General features: G+C 44.8%; 1 protein-coding gene across 1 annotated transcript; it reads left to right on the top strand.

The window, feature by feature from the left end:
• The first annotated feature begins 9,221 nt into the window (after positions 1–9,221).
• Positions 9,222–17,577, top strand: HAS2 (hyaluronan synthase 2). The gene is made up of 3 exons (XM_009991179.2): positions 9,222–9,848; positions 14,389–14,490; positions 16,648–17,577. Exons 1-3 carry the CDS (start codon positions 9,222–9,224, stop codon positions 17,575–17,577), a joined length of 1,659 nt encoding a protein of 552 aa, XP_009989481.1.
• Positions 17,578–18,545: the final 968 nt, after the last annotated feature.

Raw genomic sequence — 18,545 nt, 5'->3', positions numbered from 1 at the left:
CCTGCCTCTGCATCCAGGGCCGGCAGGGGGGACGTGACAGGAGCGGAGGGAGGGATGGGACCGCAGGAAGGAAGGCCGGCGGGAGGAGGGCTGAAGTCCCGCCTGGGAGGGGAGAAACCAAGGCGATTGAGCCTGCCCGGGCGCCGCGCTGAGCGGGGAGGGCGGTTTCCCGACGGAGGGACGGGAGAGGAGGGGTGCGCTGGGGCGGGAGCTGCAGGCTGCCCGCGAACTTCCAGCGCTGCGCGCCTCGGCGCGGCCCCGCCCCGTCGGGCAGCCCGCCGCACCCGCCGGCGAGACCCGGGCTGGCGGCGGGCGCTCGGCGGCTGCGGGGCCGGCCGAAGGCCGGTCACAGCAGGGGCCGCAGCCGCGGGGGTCGAAGGCAGCTCCGGCGCAGCCTTGAACGCCCCCTGCCCGGCCGGCGCCGGGCGCGGAAGGCGGCCCCCGCCGCCGCCCCTTCTCAGCCCGGCTGCCCGCGGGGGTCCCGGGCACGGCCAGCGCCGGCGGGCGGGAGCCGGCGGGCAGAGCGAGGCCCGCCTCCCCCGTGACGTGGCAGCGCGGGGGATCCCCCCCGGCGCCCCGCCCTCCCGCCGTGACGCAGCCGGCACCGTCCCCGCTGCTGGGCTTCCCCCGGAGGAGCAGCCCCGCCGCGGCGGGCGGAGCCGCGCGGACCCGGCCCGCCGCTCCCTCGGTGTTCGGCCCTCGGGAGCGCGCACGTGCTCGCTGGAAGCCCCGTCGGTGGCCTTCGGCAGACCTCTGTCCCCAGCGGCGCTTCCCTCCACCTGTTCCAGTGTCCGTCCGTGTCGCTCGGACGCGGCCGAGACCCAGCGCTTAGGAGCCTGAGCAGCCTTATCTTGCCAAACTCCGTAGCAACGCTGGCAAAGAGGATGAAAGGGACCTTAAGAGAGAATTTATCCCATTTCCCTGTCCGGAGAGACGGCCCCCAATATCCTGCAACACTGTTTGCCGTTGTCTAACTCCTTCTCCGGGCCTGCAGTGACCCCACACCTCCCAAGGCATAGCCGCTCCTCCACGCTAGCACTCTGCTTCATAGTCTCCTTCCTTACGGATCACTTTTCCATAGGCACACACGTGTATTTTCTCCAGCAGACGTCACACATGACATGGGTGCCTCAGGGCTTCTTTCAGGGACTGTATAGGTCATTTCATCTGGGAGTGATGACAGTGAAAGGCATTCTCTTTCCCTGAAAAACTCCCCAAAATCCAGCCACCGCCAAGGTCAGAGTTTTGTCACTGATGTCAATAAAGCCAGGATTTTATTTTGTGCTGGTAAATCTTTCTTACCTACGTTCAAGTGCAGAAAAACCTGCGAAAAGGTTTTCCCAGTAGGAAGAGCAGCTCTACTGGCTTCAGTGGAGTTTCCCATGCTAGTTCGCTAGCAACAAACTCAACTGTTTGTATTTATTGTGTGGAGGCAAATTGGCTTCATTTTGTTACTATTCAGGATGAGTGTATAAAGCAGCTAATTACTTTTCCATTCAGTGTAGCGGGACTTGACTAAGTCAAACAAGATATGACCTGTGCTTTATAAACAAATCACAAGATAATAAGCTATGAACACCAAATAAATATTTATTTGCTGGATTAAAGCATGGAGTGGGCAGGTTTGTGCCAAAAGTATCCATGCAACCAGAAAACATTTCTATACTAGGTATTTTTTTTAACCACAATCCAAAATATCTGAGTACAAATATGATTTACTTCTTAGTTTATTTGTTAGAGCACTTGTTTGGGAGTTTTGGAGTCTTTTTGCTTTCTTTTGGTTAATTTAACAACTGATGTATCACTGTCTACATTAGGTACAAATCCAACCAACAGCTGTAGAATTCATTCCACATTGGTTACTCAGACCTGTAAGAGGCTCAATTTGGGCAGTTTAGTGGGAAACATACATTGAGCAGACGGGAGATTCTTGATTTGTTGATCAAAGCCTGTGCATGCAGATACAGTTTGCCATCATTACTAATCCAGTTCTTTATTTTAAACCTAACCCCAGAGTTAATATTAATCTTATGTGAACCCTTTCTAGAAGATCAATGGCGTGGCAAAATCTGGAAGTGATAAATAACCAAAAGCACCAGATATGGTAACTGCTGTAGTAAAGATGTACAGATGTAACATAACTTTTCAGTTTCCTCTCTGCAGGCTGTAAAATAGAAGAGGGAGTCTGGACAGCTATTTTATGCTTGTAATTAATGTATACCTGGAATCATTTGTACTTCAAAGATAAATGATTTATTCTGCCACCAAAATAAAGCTAATAATGAATCTAAATATTGGCTGAAAAACTGTAACCCTCATATACTGTTTGTGTCACACACAGACTCTATACGTATAAGGCCGCGTACAGAACGTGCCAGCCCGTGCGCATGCATGCACACACGTGCTGGAACATGCTCAAGTCATTCAGGCAGCTGCTCTGTTGAAGCCAATGCTATTATTCTCACAAGTAAGGAGGTGGGATTTTTTTAAAAGGCTTATAAAAGTTGATACTCTTCCTTTGGTTGTGTGGAAAACAGCCCTCAGTAGCTGTATGCTCACATACCCACGTGTGTCAGCTTTTATGTTGCCAGCCTCGCTGATCTCAGGCATCCTGCTGAGTAAGACTTGCATGTTTATGACAGACAAACCCCTACCGACTATACCTTCAGGTGAATATAGGCGGGGAAAATAGGAAGTGGTGTGTTGCTTTTTGAGGAAGAACAGTTATATGGAACTAGAGAACCAATGGGCCCTATATCACACCGGAAAGAATAATATTACAAATATTAGTAACCTAAGCCTTACGAAGGGTTTTGTAGACCTCCAAGAACCTCTAGCATAATCATGATCCCATTTTACAGGTGAGAAAGCTGAGACAGGGAGAGGTGAATTCACTTACCTGATGTCACCCAGCAGGTGAATGGCAACACTAGGAACAAAATCCAAATTGTCCGGATCCCGGTCCACTCATAGATTCCCAATGCAAGATATGCAGTGGTTAAGCAATGACCCATCTGACAATCTTCATAAGGAAGATTAATCTCTATAATAAATTTGCCAAACATATGCATACATTTTTATCATGAGTCTCCCAGAAATAGCAGCCTTGCAGAGAAAGATTTTTTTTTTTACGCCTGCACTACAGAACTGCAAGATAAATTATCCACTGATTTCCCTCTTCAGCAAAATACTTAAGTGCACGCTTATCTTTAATGACATACTTAGATGCTTTACTGAATCCAAAGCCTCAGAACTAAAGTTCAGAGGACCATGACTAGAAGACAAACAGACATGGGAAAATAAGACATTTTCAAAAGTTTTCATTGCTCAGCACTTCTGTTCACAGCAAAGATTTGCAGATGGGTCTGATGTGCGGATCATGTATGTAAGGTTGGTTTGTGTTATCAATTTATTCTAAATCAGGAGTGTGTTATTAAAGCCAATACTACAAGTGCCCCACTTCCAACCAAATTTTTTGGGGTTTGTATTGCAAAGTGTCTCCTGGACAAATACTGACTTTTGCAGTGTAAGGTTCTTCAAAGATGTCTTCGGATGTTTGGAATTAATTAAGTGCTAATTCTTTCAAACATCCTTCCAAATAGTTACATTTTATGTACAAACTTCCTGTGTCTCCCCCTGTTACTTTTTAATCATCTGGAGAAAAGCTAGCCAGAAGTACTACATGGCAATATGTTTGAGTGTTGTACATGAAAGATGACTTCTGAAACAAATGATGTAGTGAGCTGCATCCCATGTGTCGCAAGCAAACCTAACTTCAGTTTGACCTCCCGTCAGTCACTGGTTCCATGTCTTCTATGGGCAGATGCTGGGGACCACTTGATTGCTTCCTTAGTCCTCCCTCATGGCAGCCACATAATGGCTGTTGCAGAGTAAGTGAACAGACTGCAGATAATATTGATGTGTTCGGACACCAATACACATAGATTTTCTGGATATGTATTTGCCCCTATTCAGTTTATTACTGTCTTGATGTACTAGTAACAAATTGTTTTTTTCTCTTTGACCTCGACTTCCCAAAGGGAAGGTCCTGTTACTCTTAGGCATGCATGAAAACTGATTAATAACCATATGGATGGACTGTGCTATATGATTTTAGAGGATGGAAAAAGTGGTACCTTACCATGGCAGTCAGCAGTGTTCTTTGCTGAGTGAAGACTCAGTCCAAAGCAGGACATAAGGACCTGCTGTATTTCAGCAAAAAGTCTAGATCTTATTAAAGTTACATCTATGTACCATAACTACAGTTAAATGCTAGCCTAAACATTTCTCAGAATTGAGAGAACTTGAGCATATTTTGCTATGCTCTTCTGATTTGAGATCTAAGGTGTCATTCAGTCTGAGAAAGAAGCGTGATCTCTAGTGTTAGAGTAAATCATAGAATCATAGAATGGTTAGGGTTGGAAAGGACCTCAAAGATCATCTAGTTCCAAACCCCCTGCCATGGGCAGGGAAACCCTCCACTACACCAGGTTGCCCAAAGCCTCATCCAACCTGGCCTTGAACACTGCCACGGATGGGGCATCCACAACTTCTCTGGGCAACCTGTTCCACTGCCTCACCACCCTCAGAGTGAAAAATTTCTTCCTTATATCTAATCTAAATCTGTCCTCTTTCAGTTTAAAGCCATTTCCCCGTGTCCTATCACTACATGCCCTTGTAAAAAGTCCCTCTCCAGCTTTCCTGTAGGCCCCCTTTAAGTACTGGAAGGCTGCAATAAGATCACCCCGGAGCCTTCTCTTCTCCAGGCTGAACAGCCCCAACTCTCTCAGCCTGTCTTCATAGCAGAGGTGTTCCAGCCCTGTGATCATCTTCGTGGCCCTCCTCTGGACTTGCTCCAGCAGCTCCATGTCCTTCTTGTGTTGGGGATACCCCAGTCATTGTATGTACAGTGTAGGTATCAGCCAACTCTTCGTTAACCTGAAATTTTTATGAAAATAATGTTAGAAGACTATAACTTTTAGTTATGCCAGTTGTTAATAGTAATGTAAAGTAAGTTCTCCTTCATCACAGGTGTGACAAAAAACCCCACTCTTTGTGTGGCTTTATCAGAATGCTGAAAGAGACATAGTGCCCAACAGTTCACTAGGTGGACTCTGATGTCAAGCACATGCAAGGGTTAATTTCTTGGCAATGCTTTTCCATAGGAGCCTCCCAAGACAGGCACACATTGCCTCCTCCCGTACAGTCGCTACAAGGCACATATATACCTGGGACTGTTTGGTGAATCAAAATGTGTCACTGAATCAGCAACAGTCTGCATAGCATTAGGATTTAGCATATGACTTTCATATTTCTTTCCTACTAGGTGGGCTGGTTAGCACTGACCAGCTCCATCCATGGAAATAAACAGCTACAAGATCATGACAACAAATTGCTCAGTAGCAGACTTTGAAACCTCTCTACATACACTTGTCTTGTGCATGCAAACTTTGAGCCTGTTTGCTGGAGGCTGTTCAGAGCTTGTGCTGGGTTCAGCACTGCAGGGTTAGGTGAAGGTGCCCATAAAGGATTTAGGTGCCCAGACTCCAGAGTAGAATTAACAGTCCTGTCTCAGGCTTCCTGTGCAGTCCATGAGGGACACAGGCACCCCTGAAAAGAGTCTGACACAGCCTGTGCAATCTTACTGCCCCCTGGAAATGTCCTTCAGGGCTGATACAAAGCAATGGACCAGACCCTCTGACTTCTTTCAGTGCTAAATAGCTATCACTCTTGAAAAAATAATAAATAAAGAAAGAACATTGCAGGTACTATCTTCCTCCTCCTGCTTTACAGAACTGGTTAGAAACCTGCCCAGAAAGTGCAAGATCCAGGTTTGACTCCAGAGATAGTGAGGTAACCTACCAACTTACTTTGTCACCAGGTGAGGAGCTTGATCCTTCTCCTCTCTCCAACATCTGTTCCCATCTAGCAGCAGTTCCACGTGTATACAGAAATTAACTGCAATTACCTTTGTTGATGCAGGAATATGGACCAGATGCATATCTTCCAAGTGTTGAGCCTCTCCTCCCTAGTCCAGGCGGTCCTTTTTTTCATTTTTCAAGTGCTGCAGTGCCTATTTCCCAGGACAAACTTACTGGGTTAAATTTCTCAAGGAACTGAAGATCCATTAAACTGAGACTTAAATAAAACGCTAAGCTGCGCTGATCATACAGGGTGTGTATGGTACGCTCCACCAATTAGTCAGCTGTTGAATGGGGCTGTAGTGGTGACAACTTTGAATATAAGCAGTTACATTTTGCTGAAAGAATATCGCTGGCACTTAGAAAGAGTGATTATCACTGAAATGCCTGAAAAATAATTGTGGCTTTGAAAGCTAACGTGGGTGTTCATCCTTCACCAAACATTTGACACATCTTGACTCAGCACGGCATTTTAGGCTTGCACTGTTAAAATACAGTACTGTCTGCTGGTTCTCTGATAATACTTTATTTTAGCTTTGTATGACAAGTTCAAGAAAGTTCAGGAATGAATTTCAACTGATGTCTTATGAAGGATGCCCTTTTACATTTCACTGCATTAGGCCAGGTGAGATACTCATAACAGCACTGTCTGACCTTAGAATCTCTGATGCAGCTATTCCCTACCCTCAGTGCTAGTATTTGACTCAGCAATTCGTTTTTGGTCCCAGACTTGTACAAGTGTCATTTCCTTTTAACTTCTTGGCTCAATTATTGGAGAAGGGTGGAGAGTTTTTGGCTTCTTTGCCATTGTTTGGGCACGTTCGAGTTGATAAAGATCAGTTCTGCTGGGCAAGCTGTCAATAGCTCACGTGCTAAAGCTTGAGAATATTGAGCAACTTCTTCCAGACTTTCCCCAAGATTCAGTCAGTTAAAAGACTATACATAAAAACCTCAATTGCACATGCAAAGGGGAAAGTTTCTTTGATGAAAGCCAGGAATTTAGATCAAAACACAGTTTATTTTCCCAAGGTTGACAGTGAAAGGATAGGGAAAGAAATACTGTTTTATTAAGACCAGAAATCCATTTCTTGATCTTAAAAGACTGTTTTTTTGTGAGGGAGGGAAGCTGTGCTGTAATGACAAGATCAGAGAATTTCTTTTTTTTTTCTTTTGTGTGGAAACACTTCATAAGAAGAGAAAAGCAATAGCAAATTAATATAAAAGGAGCCTGGTACAGTATATAGTCAGTCAAATGTAAACGCTCCAGATCTTAATCTAAATCCTGTGAGCTTTACCTGTAGAAGTGGTCCATTTATTTCAGCCGTATAATTCTTAATGTAAGCAGGCTTTAACCCCTACTCACTATTAGGAATTTTCTATTTCTGGCAAGAGAAGTAGTGGACCCGAAATGGGAAAGCAGAGTACAACTGCACCGTAAATGAAACATTTACCTCCATGTTTGTGACCTTCTGTGTGCTTGTGGGATTAATAAACACACAGGCCGCTAGACTTCAAGGTAATCTAGAGGGGATCCATTACTTAGTTTGTTTTCTGAAGTGAGTCTATTTTGGGTACTGAGTTTTAATTCACCTATAGTGGTGGTAAGCATAAGCTATCTTTTATTAGGCCTTTTTATGACCCCTGTTGTGAAAGACTTTCAGACAGGCCAGAGCAGGGATGGTCTCTTTTGCTGGTGGGTGGTTACAGCACCTGTCAGAGCCCAGCCGTAAGTATTCAAGGAAGTCCTAGAGATAGGGTCCGATTTCTATAACAGTGTCTCCAAATATACATTTAAGAGGCTTCCTCCTGTCTTGAAATTTAAGACCCTGAATAGCCAGTGGAAAAAAAGCACAGTCTTTGTAACCTCAGACTTTATGCCCGCCTGGTTTATTTTTATTTTGCAAGTGATTCTGTGTTGAATTTTCTTTTTCCAAGCCTGTAACTTTTTAGACAGAAATATAATTGATGACAGCTACGCTGCTGCAGCTTGGTAGTATTTTTTCAAGAAAGAGTTAAAGACATAGATGATGTAAGGAAGTGCTGTTCCAACTTCAGCTTTGGCCAACAGATGGTGAAACAAACATGATCGGCAGATGAGCAAGATGATAGCAGCAGGGAAAATATGAATAATAGTAAGAAAACACAAATATTAATTCTATTACTCTGAGAGGCCCTAATTCAGCAAAATACTCAAGCATGAGTTTTGGATTCATTGACTTGCAACTCAGTTGCTGGATTAGCCTCAAACAGACATTATCTGTTTTACATCCTTAACATCAAACGCATCAATTGACATAAACCATTGTCATTAACTTTCCTGTAATTCTGAGAAATCTGTTGCATAAAGCGGTTAATGTGATTGTCAACAATAAGCAGTTAGGTAGCAATATATTCTGCCTGTCTACATCATTTGTCTCAAGAACAGCAGAGCATCCTCTGTGCCAGCCAGCTCCTCTGTAGCCCAGAGCTTAGGTTAGAAGATTTTACAGCCAGGTAACCTAAATAGGCAGAAGTGGTCAGAATCAACTGATGTTCTAATGAATTTCTGAGTCCAGGGTGGAGTCTTGGCTCTGTTAAATTAATGTGTACTTTTGCCACAGCCTTAATCTCAGTCAAGCTTTAGCCCTACACACACATGCTCACACGTGCATATATCTATGTGCACAAATGTATGAATAATACATTTTTGCAACGGTATTGAGAAGACCTTTTAAAGCAGATGTCTGATTATATGAATATAAATTATAAATGTAGTCAGACATCTGTTTAAAAAATTATAAATACATTCAGACATCTGTTTTAAGAATGCCTTTCCAATATTTTTGTAAACATAACTAAGCGACAGAAGCAATTCAGGGCAGGATGCAGTCATGACATAGATGGGGGTTGAGGAGGGGCTGCCCAGACATTCAGCTGTTCCACTCGCCCGTGACCATATGAAGTGAGTGATGGCCCGAAAGCCCCTTCTCCAACCCCCCCCCAGGGTAATATGACAGAGTGTCTCATCTAGCAATCCCAGACTGCCAAAATAAGATCCCAACACAGACAGCACCTTCTGTGAGGACATTACAAATAGTAGAAAACATCCCTGGTACGTCAAGTGTATTTGAATCTTACTTTACACGGAGGAAATACTGCAAAGAGATGTTGAGCAAAGTGATGCAGTAAGTCTGTGACACAGCCAGAAGCACAGGGTGTATCTGTCGATGCTGAGCTCTATGTTGTAGCCACGCATACCTCCTACGAGGTCTTACATCAGCAAGTGGTGGCTCTGCTAATGATTTCCGTGCTTCTTTGCAGATGTATTGTGAGAGGTTTATATGTATCCTGAGAATACTTGGAACCACACTCTTTGGGGTGTCCCTCCTGCTGGGAATCACCGCTGCTTACATTGTGGGCTACCAGTTCATCCAAACAGACAACTACTACTTCTCCTTTGGACTCTATGGTGCTATCCTGGCATTACATCTCATCATCCAAAGCCTGTTTGCCTTCCTAGAGCACAGGAAAATGAAGCGGTCACTAGAGACTCCAATCAAGCTGAACAAAACAGTTGCCCTTTGTATTGCTGCCTATCAAGAGGATCCTGACTACTTAAGAAAATGTTTACTTTCTGTGAAAAGATTGACCTACCCTGGAATTAAAGTTGTTATGGTCATTGATGGGAACTCAGAAGACGACGTTTACATGATGGACATTTTTACTGAAATTATGGGTAGGGACAAATCTGCCACTTATATCTGGAGTAATAACTTCCACGACAAAGGTCCAGGTGAGACAGAGGAGTCTCACAGAGAGAGCATGCAACATGTATCTCAGCTGGTCCTGTCCAACAAAAGTGTTTGCATCATGCAGAAATGGGGTGGAAAAAGAGAAGTAATGTACACAGCATTCAAAGCACTGGGGAGAAGTGTGGATTATGTACAGGTAGGTATTAGAGCACCAGGTCAGTGCCAATTCAAACACACTTTGAAAGAAAGCAGCTTTTGTATATTTTGTGCAGCATGTTAGAGGCCATCCTAGTCCCTGATGAACACAGTGCTCCTTTCAGTCTGTTTGGAAACAGCTTGACCGTTAAAAGCGTATTTTGCTGCCTTTTAAAATGGTCAGTCTATCTGTGAATATGTTAACTCTGTGCACCAGCTAGTGGAGAAATCTGAAATCCTTCCCCAGGCATTGGTTCTGCCCCCTCATCCCAATGGTTTTGCTCCAGACAAAGCCAGTGACCTCCTGAAGACCCCATCTCTGCTCCTGTAGGTCAAGATCTCGGGTAAGATTTTATTTTGTGAGAGTGTTAGCAGTCCCATACACAAGCAGACCAATAGATATTTGGTGGCACTAGGGAGTATCTCAGAGCAGTGGTGGAGTCTGTAAAAAAGATGGGGATATTTTAAAGGCTTCGAAGGCCGTGCGGAGTGTTCAATAACAGGGTCAATGTGCAGCCTTGAAAGAAAGATTCCTTCAGCTGAAGCCTGAAGGAGCTTTTGCTTCATCACAGCTGCATTACCTCACTCACCGCGACTTGGCCTTTAGAGCCCTTATGACACTATTCACTTAAGAATGAATTAGGCTGGGTCCTCTCTCCCTGTTTCCAAAGCAGCAGAGACACATTTCTTTCCAGCTGCCTTGGATCCCGTAAAAGATTTTGCCTTACACATGGAAGCACTCCTCATTCCTGCAAACAGCCCTGCTGACTGCGGGAAGGGGAAGAGGTCGTGTGTGGAGGAAGGCGGGTGGGATCAGGGTCTCTGGCTGGATGTCGAAGTTCCTTCCTTATCGATTGAGGCCAGCAAGGCTCATCTGACTAATCCCACTGAATATGAGATTATCTTCCTAATTAACCACCCTCAGCCCTTCCCACCTTCTCCCCATCTCAAAGCATCCAATAGTCTCCTCGGGTGGAGCAGCAGCTCCCTGCGAGAGGATGCTCTCCGCTGGTTCGGGGCAGCTGCATACCTGAGCCATATGTGGTTTTGGGTTTCATGCCCAGCCTTGTGTGCAGCTAGGGTGTGTGTGTGCACAATCCGCACAGCACAGCATCCATGAGCACAGTGTCCGAGGGCCGTGGAGAGGCTACCGGTAGCTGGGCTGGGGGCAGCCAGTGCCCCACGCACAGGAGGGGCAGAAAACGAAGAGCGCCAGGAACTGCTCTGTTTTTGGAGCTGGGAGAGTAAGGCAAAGATTTAAAACCCATCCCATCCCACTTCCAAAACTGAAACTGATTTATTCTCTGGAAACAATGGGCTTAAGCTCTCCATTGTCTGCACTTTGGTTCTGTGCTGTGAGGGACTATGATGGGATAAAAATGCTGGTTTTCTTTATTAGCATGGTTTTATAATCACTTCATGCAGAAGTATCAGATTGCAGAGAGAGAAGACAGAGAGGAAACAGATTCATTGCAAGTTTCCTCCCTCAGTCCAGCTCTTGCAGTTGTTCAGGGAACCTGGAAAAAGTGTTTCTATTTCAACAGTCGTAGCGTAAACTGAGAAAATGAAAGAAATGTTTCTGATCTTTCAATCTTTCAGTCAATTAACACTCCTGACCTGGTTCAGAAATCCTATGAATGTATCAGGGACTGTAATGCTGCTGTAAGCAGCCACCAAAGGCTGAAGTAATGATTGATGCCGTAGTCACCTCTGTATTAAAAATGCAGCACCTTGGTGGCCCTGGCTACTACACAGTCATGATGCAATGCAGCTAAAATGTCGCTCAGTTTTATGAATGAATGATGGTTGAGATATTTCAAATGGTTCTTTGGGGGTACTCAGGGTGAATTACTCTAAACAGGCCTGACATTTTAAGGGCTGAGCAATCTGTATCGATGATCGAGCTCTTAAAAAAGTAGACCAGTCAGCACCATGATCCACCTCTGAAACTGTGGGCCTTATGGTTCTTAAAAGACACCTTGGAGTTATGGACGGGCAGTCATAAGCAGTCAGACCAACGCAGATAATGAGCTGTTGCTCATTAGCAGCATCTCATTAAATACCTGAAACTGCCATGAAGGCTTATTTCCATCCTGGAGGAGGTTAGGAGGGTGCAAGCAATCAGGTAGAGGAGTCAAACTGGCAAATATTATCTGTGCAGAGCTGATCAGGGAAGCCAGGGTGCCGTTCATCTTGGCTTGATGGACATACTTGTGTAGACAGTCCAACGCAGCCTGATTTTCTCAGAGCAGCTTGGATAAACCACCACTGATTATAATGAGCATCTGAACAGCTCGCTTAAGGTTGAGCATCCCTTTTGTGCAACTCTGTGACCCAAGGCAGTAATTTCTAGGTTGCTCAGCCCTCATGTGGAAAGATGGTAAATGCCTCTTGGGCTGTGCTGGGCCACCCCTGGCTGGGCAGACCTCGGTGTGTTTCATTTGGGTTCCCAAGTGTCTATCTTTCTCTGGGTAAGTCCCCTTTTCACCTGTAAAAACCTCATCCAGATGGAAAATCATGACTTGTCAGGTTTGCCCCAGAAACGCAGACATGTTCCCTGTGCTGGCTTGCCCAGGACACACACTGGTAATTCGTAAATAAATCTAGCATTTTCAGGATTCCTCATCTCCTGTTAGTGATGTTGCTCATGGGCAGGTCTTTCTGCGATAGATAAATGCATCTGATGGGGTGGAGGCTGCTCAGCCGCATCAAGCGACAGGTGCTGGAGGGAAAGCAGAGGGGCTGGGGAGGGAGCTGATCCCAGCCTACCGCTCATAGTCACAAGAAATGGGATAAGCATCATTGCCCAAGCCCTGTACTCAGCAAACTACAGAATCCCTGTGCAATACACTCAGCAACAGGTCTGTCCAGGAAGCCTCAGATAAAAATATAGGCATCCTTTCCCCTCTTCAGCAGAATCGTCCTGCTCCCTTTCTATCATCGAGCACTGTCACTGATGACAGCTGGAGGCACACCTTGGCTGGGTTACAGAGGTGCTCCTCAGGATGAGTCCTTTGAGGAAAGGAGCTGAATACATCAACTTAGTGGGAGCTAGAAATGCTTGTGGCTTTTCTCCTGATGGAAATACGGAGCTTTCATCACCTCCCTCCTCTCAGCCTCCTCCGGGTGAGCATAGAGGGGAACATGTTGGCAGGCACTAAGCTACATCCCAGCCTGACTGTCCCAGGTAAACTCCTGTCTCGAGTCTGGTCTGTAGCAGAGGCCTAAAACGTTCCCCTCCTCCTTCATAGACCAGACATGAAGGTCTCTGCTCCCCTGGAGCAGGAGAGCTTAGGCTGAATTGAAAGGTTGGATGAAAGGACACCAAAATTAGGGTACCCGATATGAAGCCTCTCCAGAATCTTACTTAGTATGTTGTTCATGCAGAGATACTGAATTTTGCCCCTACTATCCCCATCTGAAATCACGGGAATGCAATGCAGGGATAAACAGGAAGCAGTATGAGAATGTGTGGGGCAGGATTCAGCTGGCCAGAGGGGTGTTTCTGGGACAGTCACCTCTGCTCCAGCTCCTGGGTGTCTGCGAGATGAGTTCACACACGACAGGGGCTTCACTTTCAGCAGCAGCAGCTGTGACGAGGGGACACCCTCTTGTTTTAAACAGGCTGCAGCCTGTGTCATTCTGCTCCGAGCAAATGAAGGTGATGCCAGCTGCCTCACAGACCAGCCAGCCTGTCTGAGCCCTCCTCCTGCTCTCCGGGGGAAAGCCAATTCCTAATGTACACACTGTGTAGCTGACTGGGAGTGTTTGTGTGGCTCAGACGCCTTGTGTGTGTCATCTGTTTCTGCCCTGGTCTCGTGGAGTACTGTGCTTCTGGCCTTACGTATTTTTTATAAGAATGCCAGAGGAAAATAGCAAATAATTTTGATATATCAAATGTCAAATCCCTGCACTACTAATAACACACCACACACCTAAAATTAAAAATGAGGTTTGTTCTGGAACTCAAAATACCTATCTTATATGAATTGCTAAAGCCGTCTGTGAGTGAAAGAACTATTAGGTTTCTTCCCAGACTCCTAGTTGACTTTCTTTTTTTCTTTTTTTTACAACAAGCGTCTGGAACTTAACTCCTGGCTCCTTCCCTCATATGGCAGTGGGAAACGTTTGAGCAGGATACTCCAACCATGTAGCCGACGCAGGGAAACCCTATGTCAGGGCTCAGCAGGAATCTGCGGCGCACCCACAAACATTGTCTTGCTCTGCAGTGCCCCTTCTCTGAGAGCATATCTTATTTGAAGAAGCCAGCCCAGTGTGCCAGTAAAGCAAACAGAGCTGATACAGAAGAGAGGATTGTTTGCGTGCACAGCCTTAACAAGCACTTTGTTTGGTTCAGCACCACTCCTTGCTGCCTGATCAAAAGGCCTTTAACAGAAGTATCAATGCAGACTCCAAAGTGAGATTTAATTGCATTCAGGAGAATATGCATTTAGAGTCACTACAATCACTCATATGGTTTTTATTTTCTTCTCTAGTGTACTCCTTAAGCCATTTTTCTTCTTGTTTTGTCTTACTTGTAGGTCTGTGATTCAGACACAATGCTTGATCCAGCCTCCTCAGTGGAGATGGTAAAGGTTTTAGAAGAAGATCCAATGGTTGGAGGAGTTGGAGGTGATGTGCAGGTGAGTACAACAGTTTTCAGATTAACAGAGAGTTTTCAGCAACTATTTGCACGGCAACAGATTTCCCTGCCTGGAATAGTGTTGAATATACTGTGATACCATTATAGAGGCTCTTATGACACCTTGACCTTTCTGTCTGTTGAACAGAAGCTCTTATTCTTGGTTGTGAGCGTTGTATGGTTTTAACAGCCATAGAAAGCAAACAAATTTTATTCTGCCCCATATACTTGAAAGGTGGGGCACTGATCAGGACTGTTGTGGCATCTTCCAGTCTCAAGAGTATAAATACTTGCTCAGGGTACCAAAGAAAATCTATAGGGGAGCAGAGAAGTGAGAACAGGTCTCCCAAAGCCAAATCCAGCACCCCAAGCACTTCAATTATGTTACTAATGGCAGCCGAGACTGTTAGGAATAAAAGCCTTTTTGAAATGCAGCGCACTATGCACTCTGTGCATTGTTGGATTTCCTCTGCATTTCTGTCAGGCAGGACAATGAAAAGCTCCCAAGTCAGCCCAGCTCCACTTCTGTCAGGATTTCCAGCATTGCCGAGTTTGGCTGACAACTACAGCAAAAAGCTGTTTGTTCCATTTGACACAATTGCTTTTGCTGCGATTTACAAAGAAAAATGCATATGAATATTTCAATTGGCCTTAGGATTTGTTCCCTGTACTCAGTTGGGCTTTTATGTGAGAGAAGGAGAAACAGCCATCTACATGGGCAAGCACTTAACTAATGGATGCCCCAGTAGTCAGAAGTATTTCAGGCATGTGGCGCTTAACTCCAGAAGTTAAGATTCCCACGGAAGCCTGAATGTCTTTGCGGCTCTGGACTGACCACAGAGCAGGCATCACGCTCACCCTATACTTGTGAGATGCCAGGCACGTGTGAGTATAGCTGCAGGGAGACGGTGTGGGTTCAGCTATGACAGAGAAGGTTCATAAGCATCTCCAGAGAGAGGTGGGAAGGACATGTGTCCTCTGGGAGGAAAGGTGGCAGAATGAAGGCTCTGTTGTGTTTTTTTTTCCCAGTTGACTTGCCAGCATACACCAAATACATTTGAGCCAGGCTTAAGCCTATCCCTGAGCTGATTCTAAAATGTTCTGGAATTAAATTAAATTATTAAAATAAAATAGAGACAAGATTTTCTCTTGGCCTTCAAACCTGACAGAAGTTAGGCCCATCAGAGCAAAAGGCTATTTTTTTCTAGTTGCTGGGAAATGCTTTCTAGTTGTGTAAGGCCACAGATTCCCCTGAAAATCCCCACACGGAGAAGGTATTGGTGCAGAGCTGGCACAGCCACCCTGCCACATGCTTCCTTGCCACGTTCCTCAGCACAAGGTGTGTGCTGAGGACCTCGATGTGAAGGCACAGGCCTGGGCATCTGCATGTGCTCATACCTCCACTGAGTGTTCAGACTCTTAGACTACATCTATGTTGTATTTTAAGTGTAGATCTGAGCTTCAGATGAGCTTTAGAGCATATAGAAGAGAAAGACTGAGATCTTTACGTGGACCAAAGCAGGACTCTACTGGAGTATCACAGTATGTCTTGGGACAACGTAACAGGGCTGGTACTGCAGAGACAAATCAGAACAGGTTGTTGCTCAGGGGGCCTAACATCAGTCATGGGGACATAGTCCGGGGTAAAACCTCCAGGGCCAGCCTTGTGATACCAAAAATGTAGGCCAAAGACCATGTGCTTTAGCTTTTCTCATGCCCCAGAATAGCTTTAGAAGGATTGGAAGAAGTCTTGTGAGTCCCAAAGATGTGTGCAGGAGGCAGAGAAACAGGAGGCCATGTCTGGGACTCCATCGTCTCTTCCTGGGAGAGGCTGAGTCCAGCAGGTCCTTAACTGGGGGTGAAGGGAAAGGAAGAAGGAGCCAGAAAAAAAGGTTCTTTGGGGAGAATAGGAAAGGTTGCCAGGAAAAAGAGAACACTTTGGTGGAATAGACTTTTGGAGGCTTCATCTCACCCTTCCTGTCAATGTCCTGGACTGCATAGGTAACTCCTGGATTCACCATGAGTTGGACACAGAAGTGAGGTTCCCCCTGTGTTGTGGCTAATGGTGCTCTAGTCTCTGCAAAATCCTTATTGATCCAATGTGTCTATTTTCTGTCTCAAGTCCTCATCTAAAATGAAAACTTTTTTTATTTTGCAGATTTTGAACAAATATGATTCCTGGATCTCCTTCCTGAGCAGTGTGAGATACTGGATGGCATTTAACATAGAAAGAGCCTGTCAGTCTTATTTCGGCTGCGTACAGTGCATCAGCGGACCTCTGGGAATGTACAGAAACTCTTTACTCCATGAGTTCGTGGAAGATTGGTACAATCAAGAATTTATGGGCTCCCAGTGCAGCTTTGGCGACGACAGGCATCTAACTAACAGAGTGCTAAGTCTGGGCTATGCAACAAAATACACAGCTAGATCCAAGTGCCTTACCGAAACACCGATAGAGTATCTCAGGTGGCTGAATCAGCAGACCCGCTGGAGTAAATCGTACTTTAGAGAGTGGCTTTATAATGCAATGTGGTTCCACAAGCACCATTTGTGGATGACCTATGAAGCTGTAATCACTGGATTCTTTCCTTTCTTCCTTATCGCCACAGTCATTCAGCTCTTCTACAGGGGAAAAATCTGGAACATCCTCCTCTTCTTGTTGACGGTTCAGCTAGTGGGCCTGATAAAGTCTTCCTTTGCCAGCTTCCTTAGGGGAAACATTGTCATGGTTTTCATGTCACTCTACTCAGTGTTGTACATGTCAAGTTTACTGCCAGCAAAGATGTTTGCAATTGCCACGATAAACAAAGCAGGGTGGGGCACGTCAGGAAGAAAAACCATTGTAGTTAATTTTATAGGACTCATTCCAGTCTCCATTTGGTTTACAATCCTCCTAGGTGGCGTAATTTTCACTATCTACAAGGAATCGAAAAAGCCATTTTCTGAGTCAAAACAGACTGTTCTCATCATTGGCACAATACTCTATGCATGTTACTGGATTATGCTTTTGACTTTGTACTTGGTTCTTATTACCAAATGTGGCAGGCGGAAGAAAGAGCAACACTATGACATGGTGCTAGACGTATGAAGTTTCCGTGGGAAGTTACCCAGAGTGTTGTAAAGCGACCCAACGACCTTGTAGTATCTGTGGCATCAGATGAATGTTGCCGAGGGAAATGGATCATTGCTGCTGGGAATAGGACATTTATATTCCTCTGGGTTCATTTTCATCCTGCCAAAGTAAGAAAAAAAAGAAAATGATAAAAATGTTTGTTTTTTTTTTATTTCCAAGGGGAAGAAAACGCAAACCACACAGTTTCGACCTGTTCGCAAGAAAATGGGAGAACTTCTATGTTTATGCACTTTTTTATTGTGCATATGCCTGACAGTGTTACGTTCTATATACCTCACTGGTCATGCTTATGTCTGTGGACAGGAAGGAAAGGAGTTTGGAGAATCAAGAAAAGGATCTTACAACCCCTTGCAACCTAATTTATGAACTTCTTTTTTTTATAGTTCTGTTTATAGGAAGGGTCTTTTGTGTTAGGCTGCCAAATGTAATGCCAAAGGTAAATTTTAAGAGGCCATTGGCTGAGCTGTATTTTTATATTATTGTATTATTTGTGTGTGTGTATTTTTAAGCCAACTTTTTTTTTTTTTAAATCACATATTTTATATTTTACTATCTGCCAAAAAAAAAAAAAAAAAGCTGCCTCCCCAACATTTTGTTCTTTAGCCTCTTTTAATCCTTTTTGGGAAAAAAAAAAAAAATCATACTTCCTCTCCTAAAATTTGTGCTGAATTGATATTGTTCACAACAGAAAGAATAAAAAGTCTCTCTGCATTTTTGCAACTGATGAATGGTTATTTCTGTGAAAAAGCATTTAAATGTGCTCTTCGAAGACATTTATTAGGAAAGGCCCAACATTGTCAATTTTTGAATACAAGTGTATTTGTGCGTAAAAAAGGCCAAAGGGGTAGATATGTGCAATTTGGGGTTTTGTTTTGGATAACATTGTAAAAGGGAAATTTGCTTCTCCGCTGAGAGCATCATAT

Source organism: Tauraco erythrolophus, chromosome 3 (genome assembly GCF_009769465.1).
Source record: "Tauraco erythrolophus isolate bTauEry1 chromosome 3, bTauEry1.pri, whole genome shotgun sequence".
Classification (NCBI taxonomy): Eukaryota; Metazoa; Chordata; class Aves; order Musophagiformes; family Musophagidae; genus Tauraco; species Tauraco erythrolophus.
Note: the sequence above shows the minus strand (reverse complement) of the source record. Positions and strands in the feature narration are given on the sequence as shown.

What these genes read in the sequence shown, in the direction of transcription:
- HAS2 (XM_009991179.2), top strand. Translation starts at nt 9,222, where the DNA reads ATGTATTGTGAGAGGTTTATATGTATCCTGAGAATACTTGGAACCACA. An exon ending in GAAGTGTGGATTATGTACAG is followed by an intron (nt 9,849 to 14,388) that starts GTAGGTATTAGA and finishes TCTTACTTGTAG; the next exon opens with GTCTGTGATTCAGACACAAT. An exon ending in GAGTTGGAGGTGATGTGCAG is followed by an intron (nt 14,491 to 16,647) that starts GTGAGTACAACA and finishes TTTATTTTGCAG; the next exon opens with ATTTTGAACAAATATGATTC.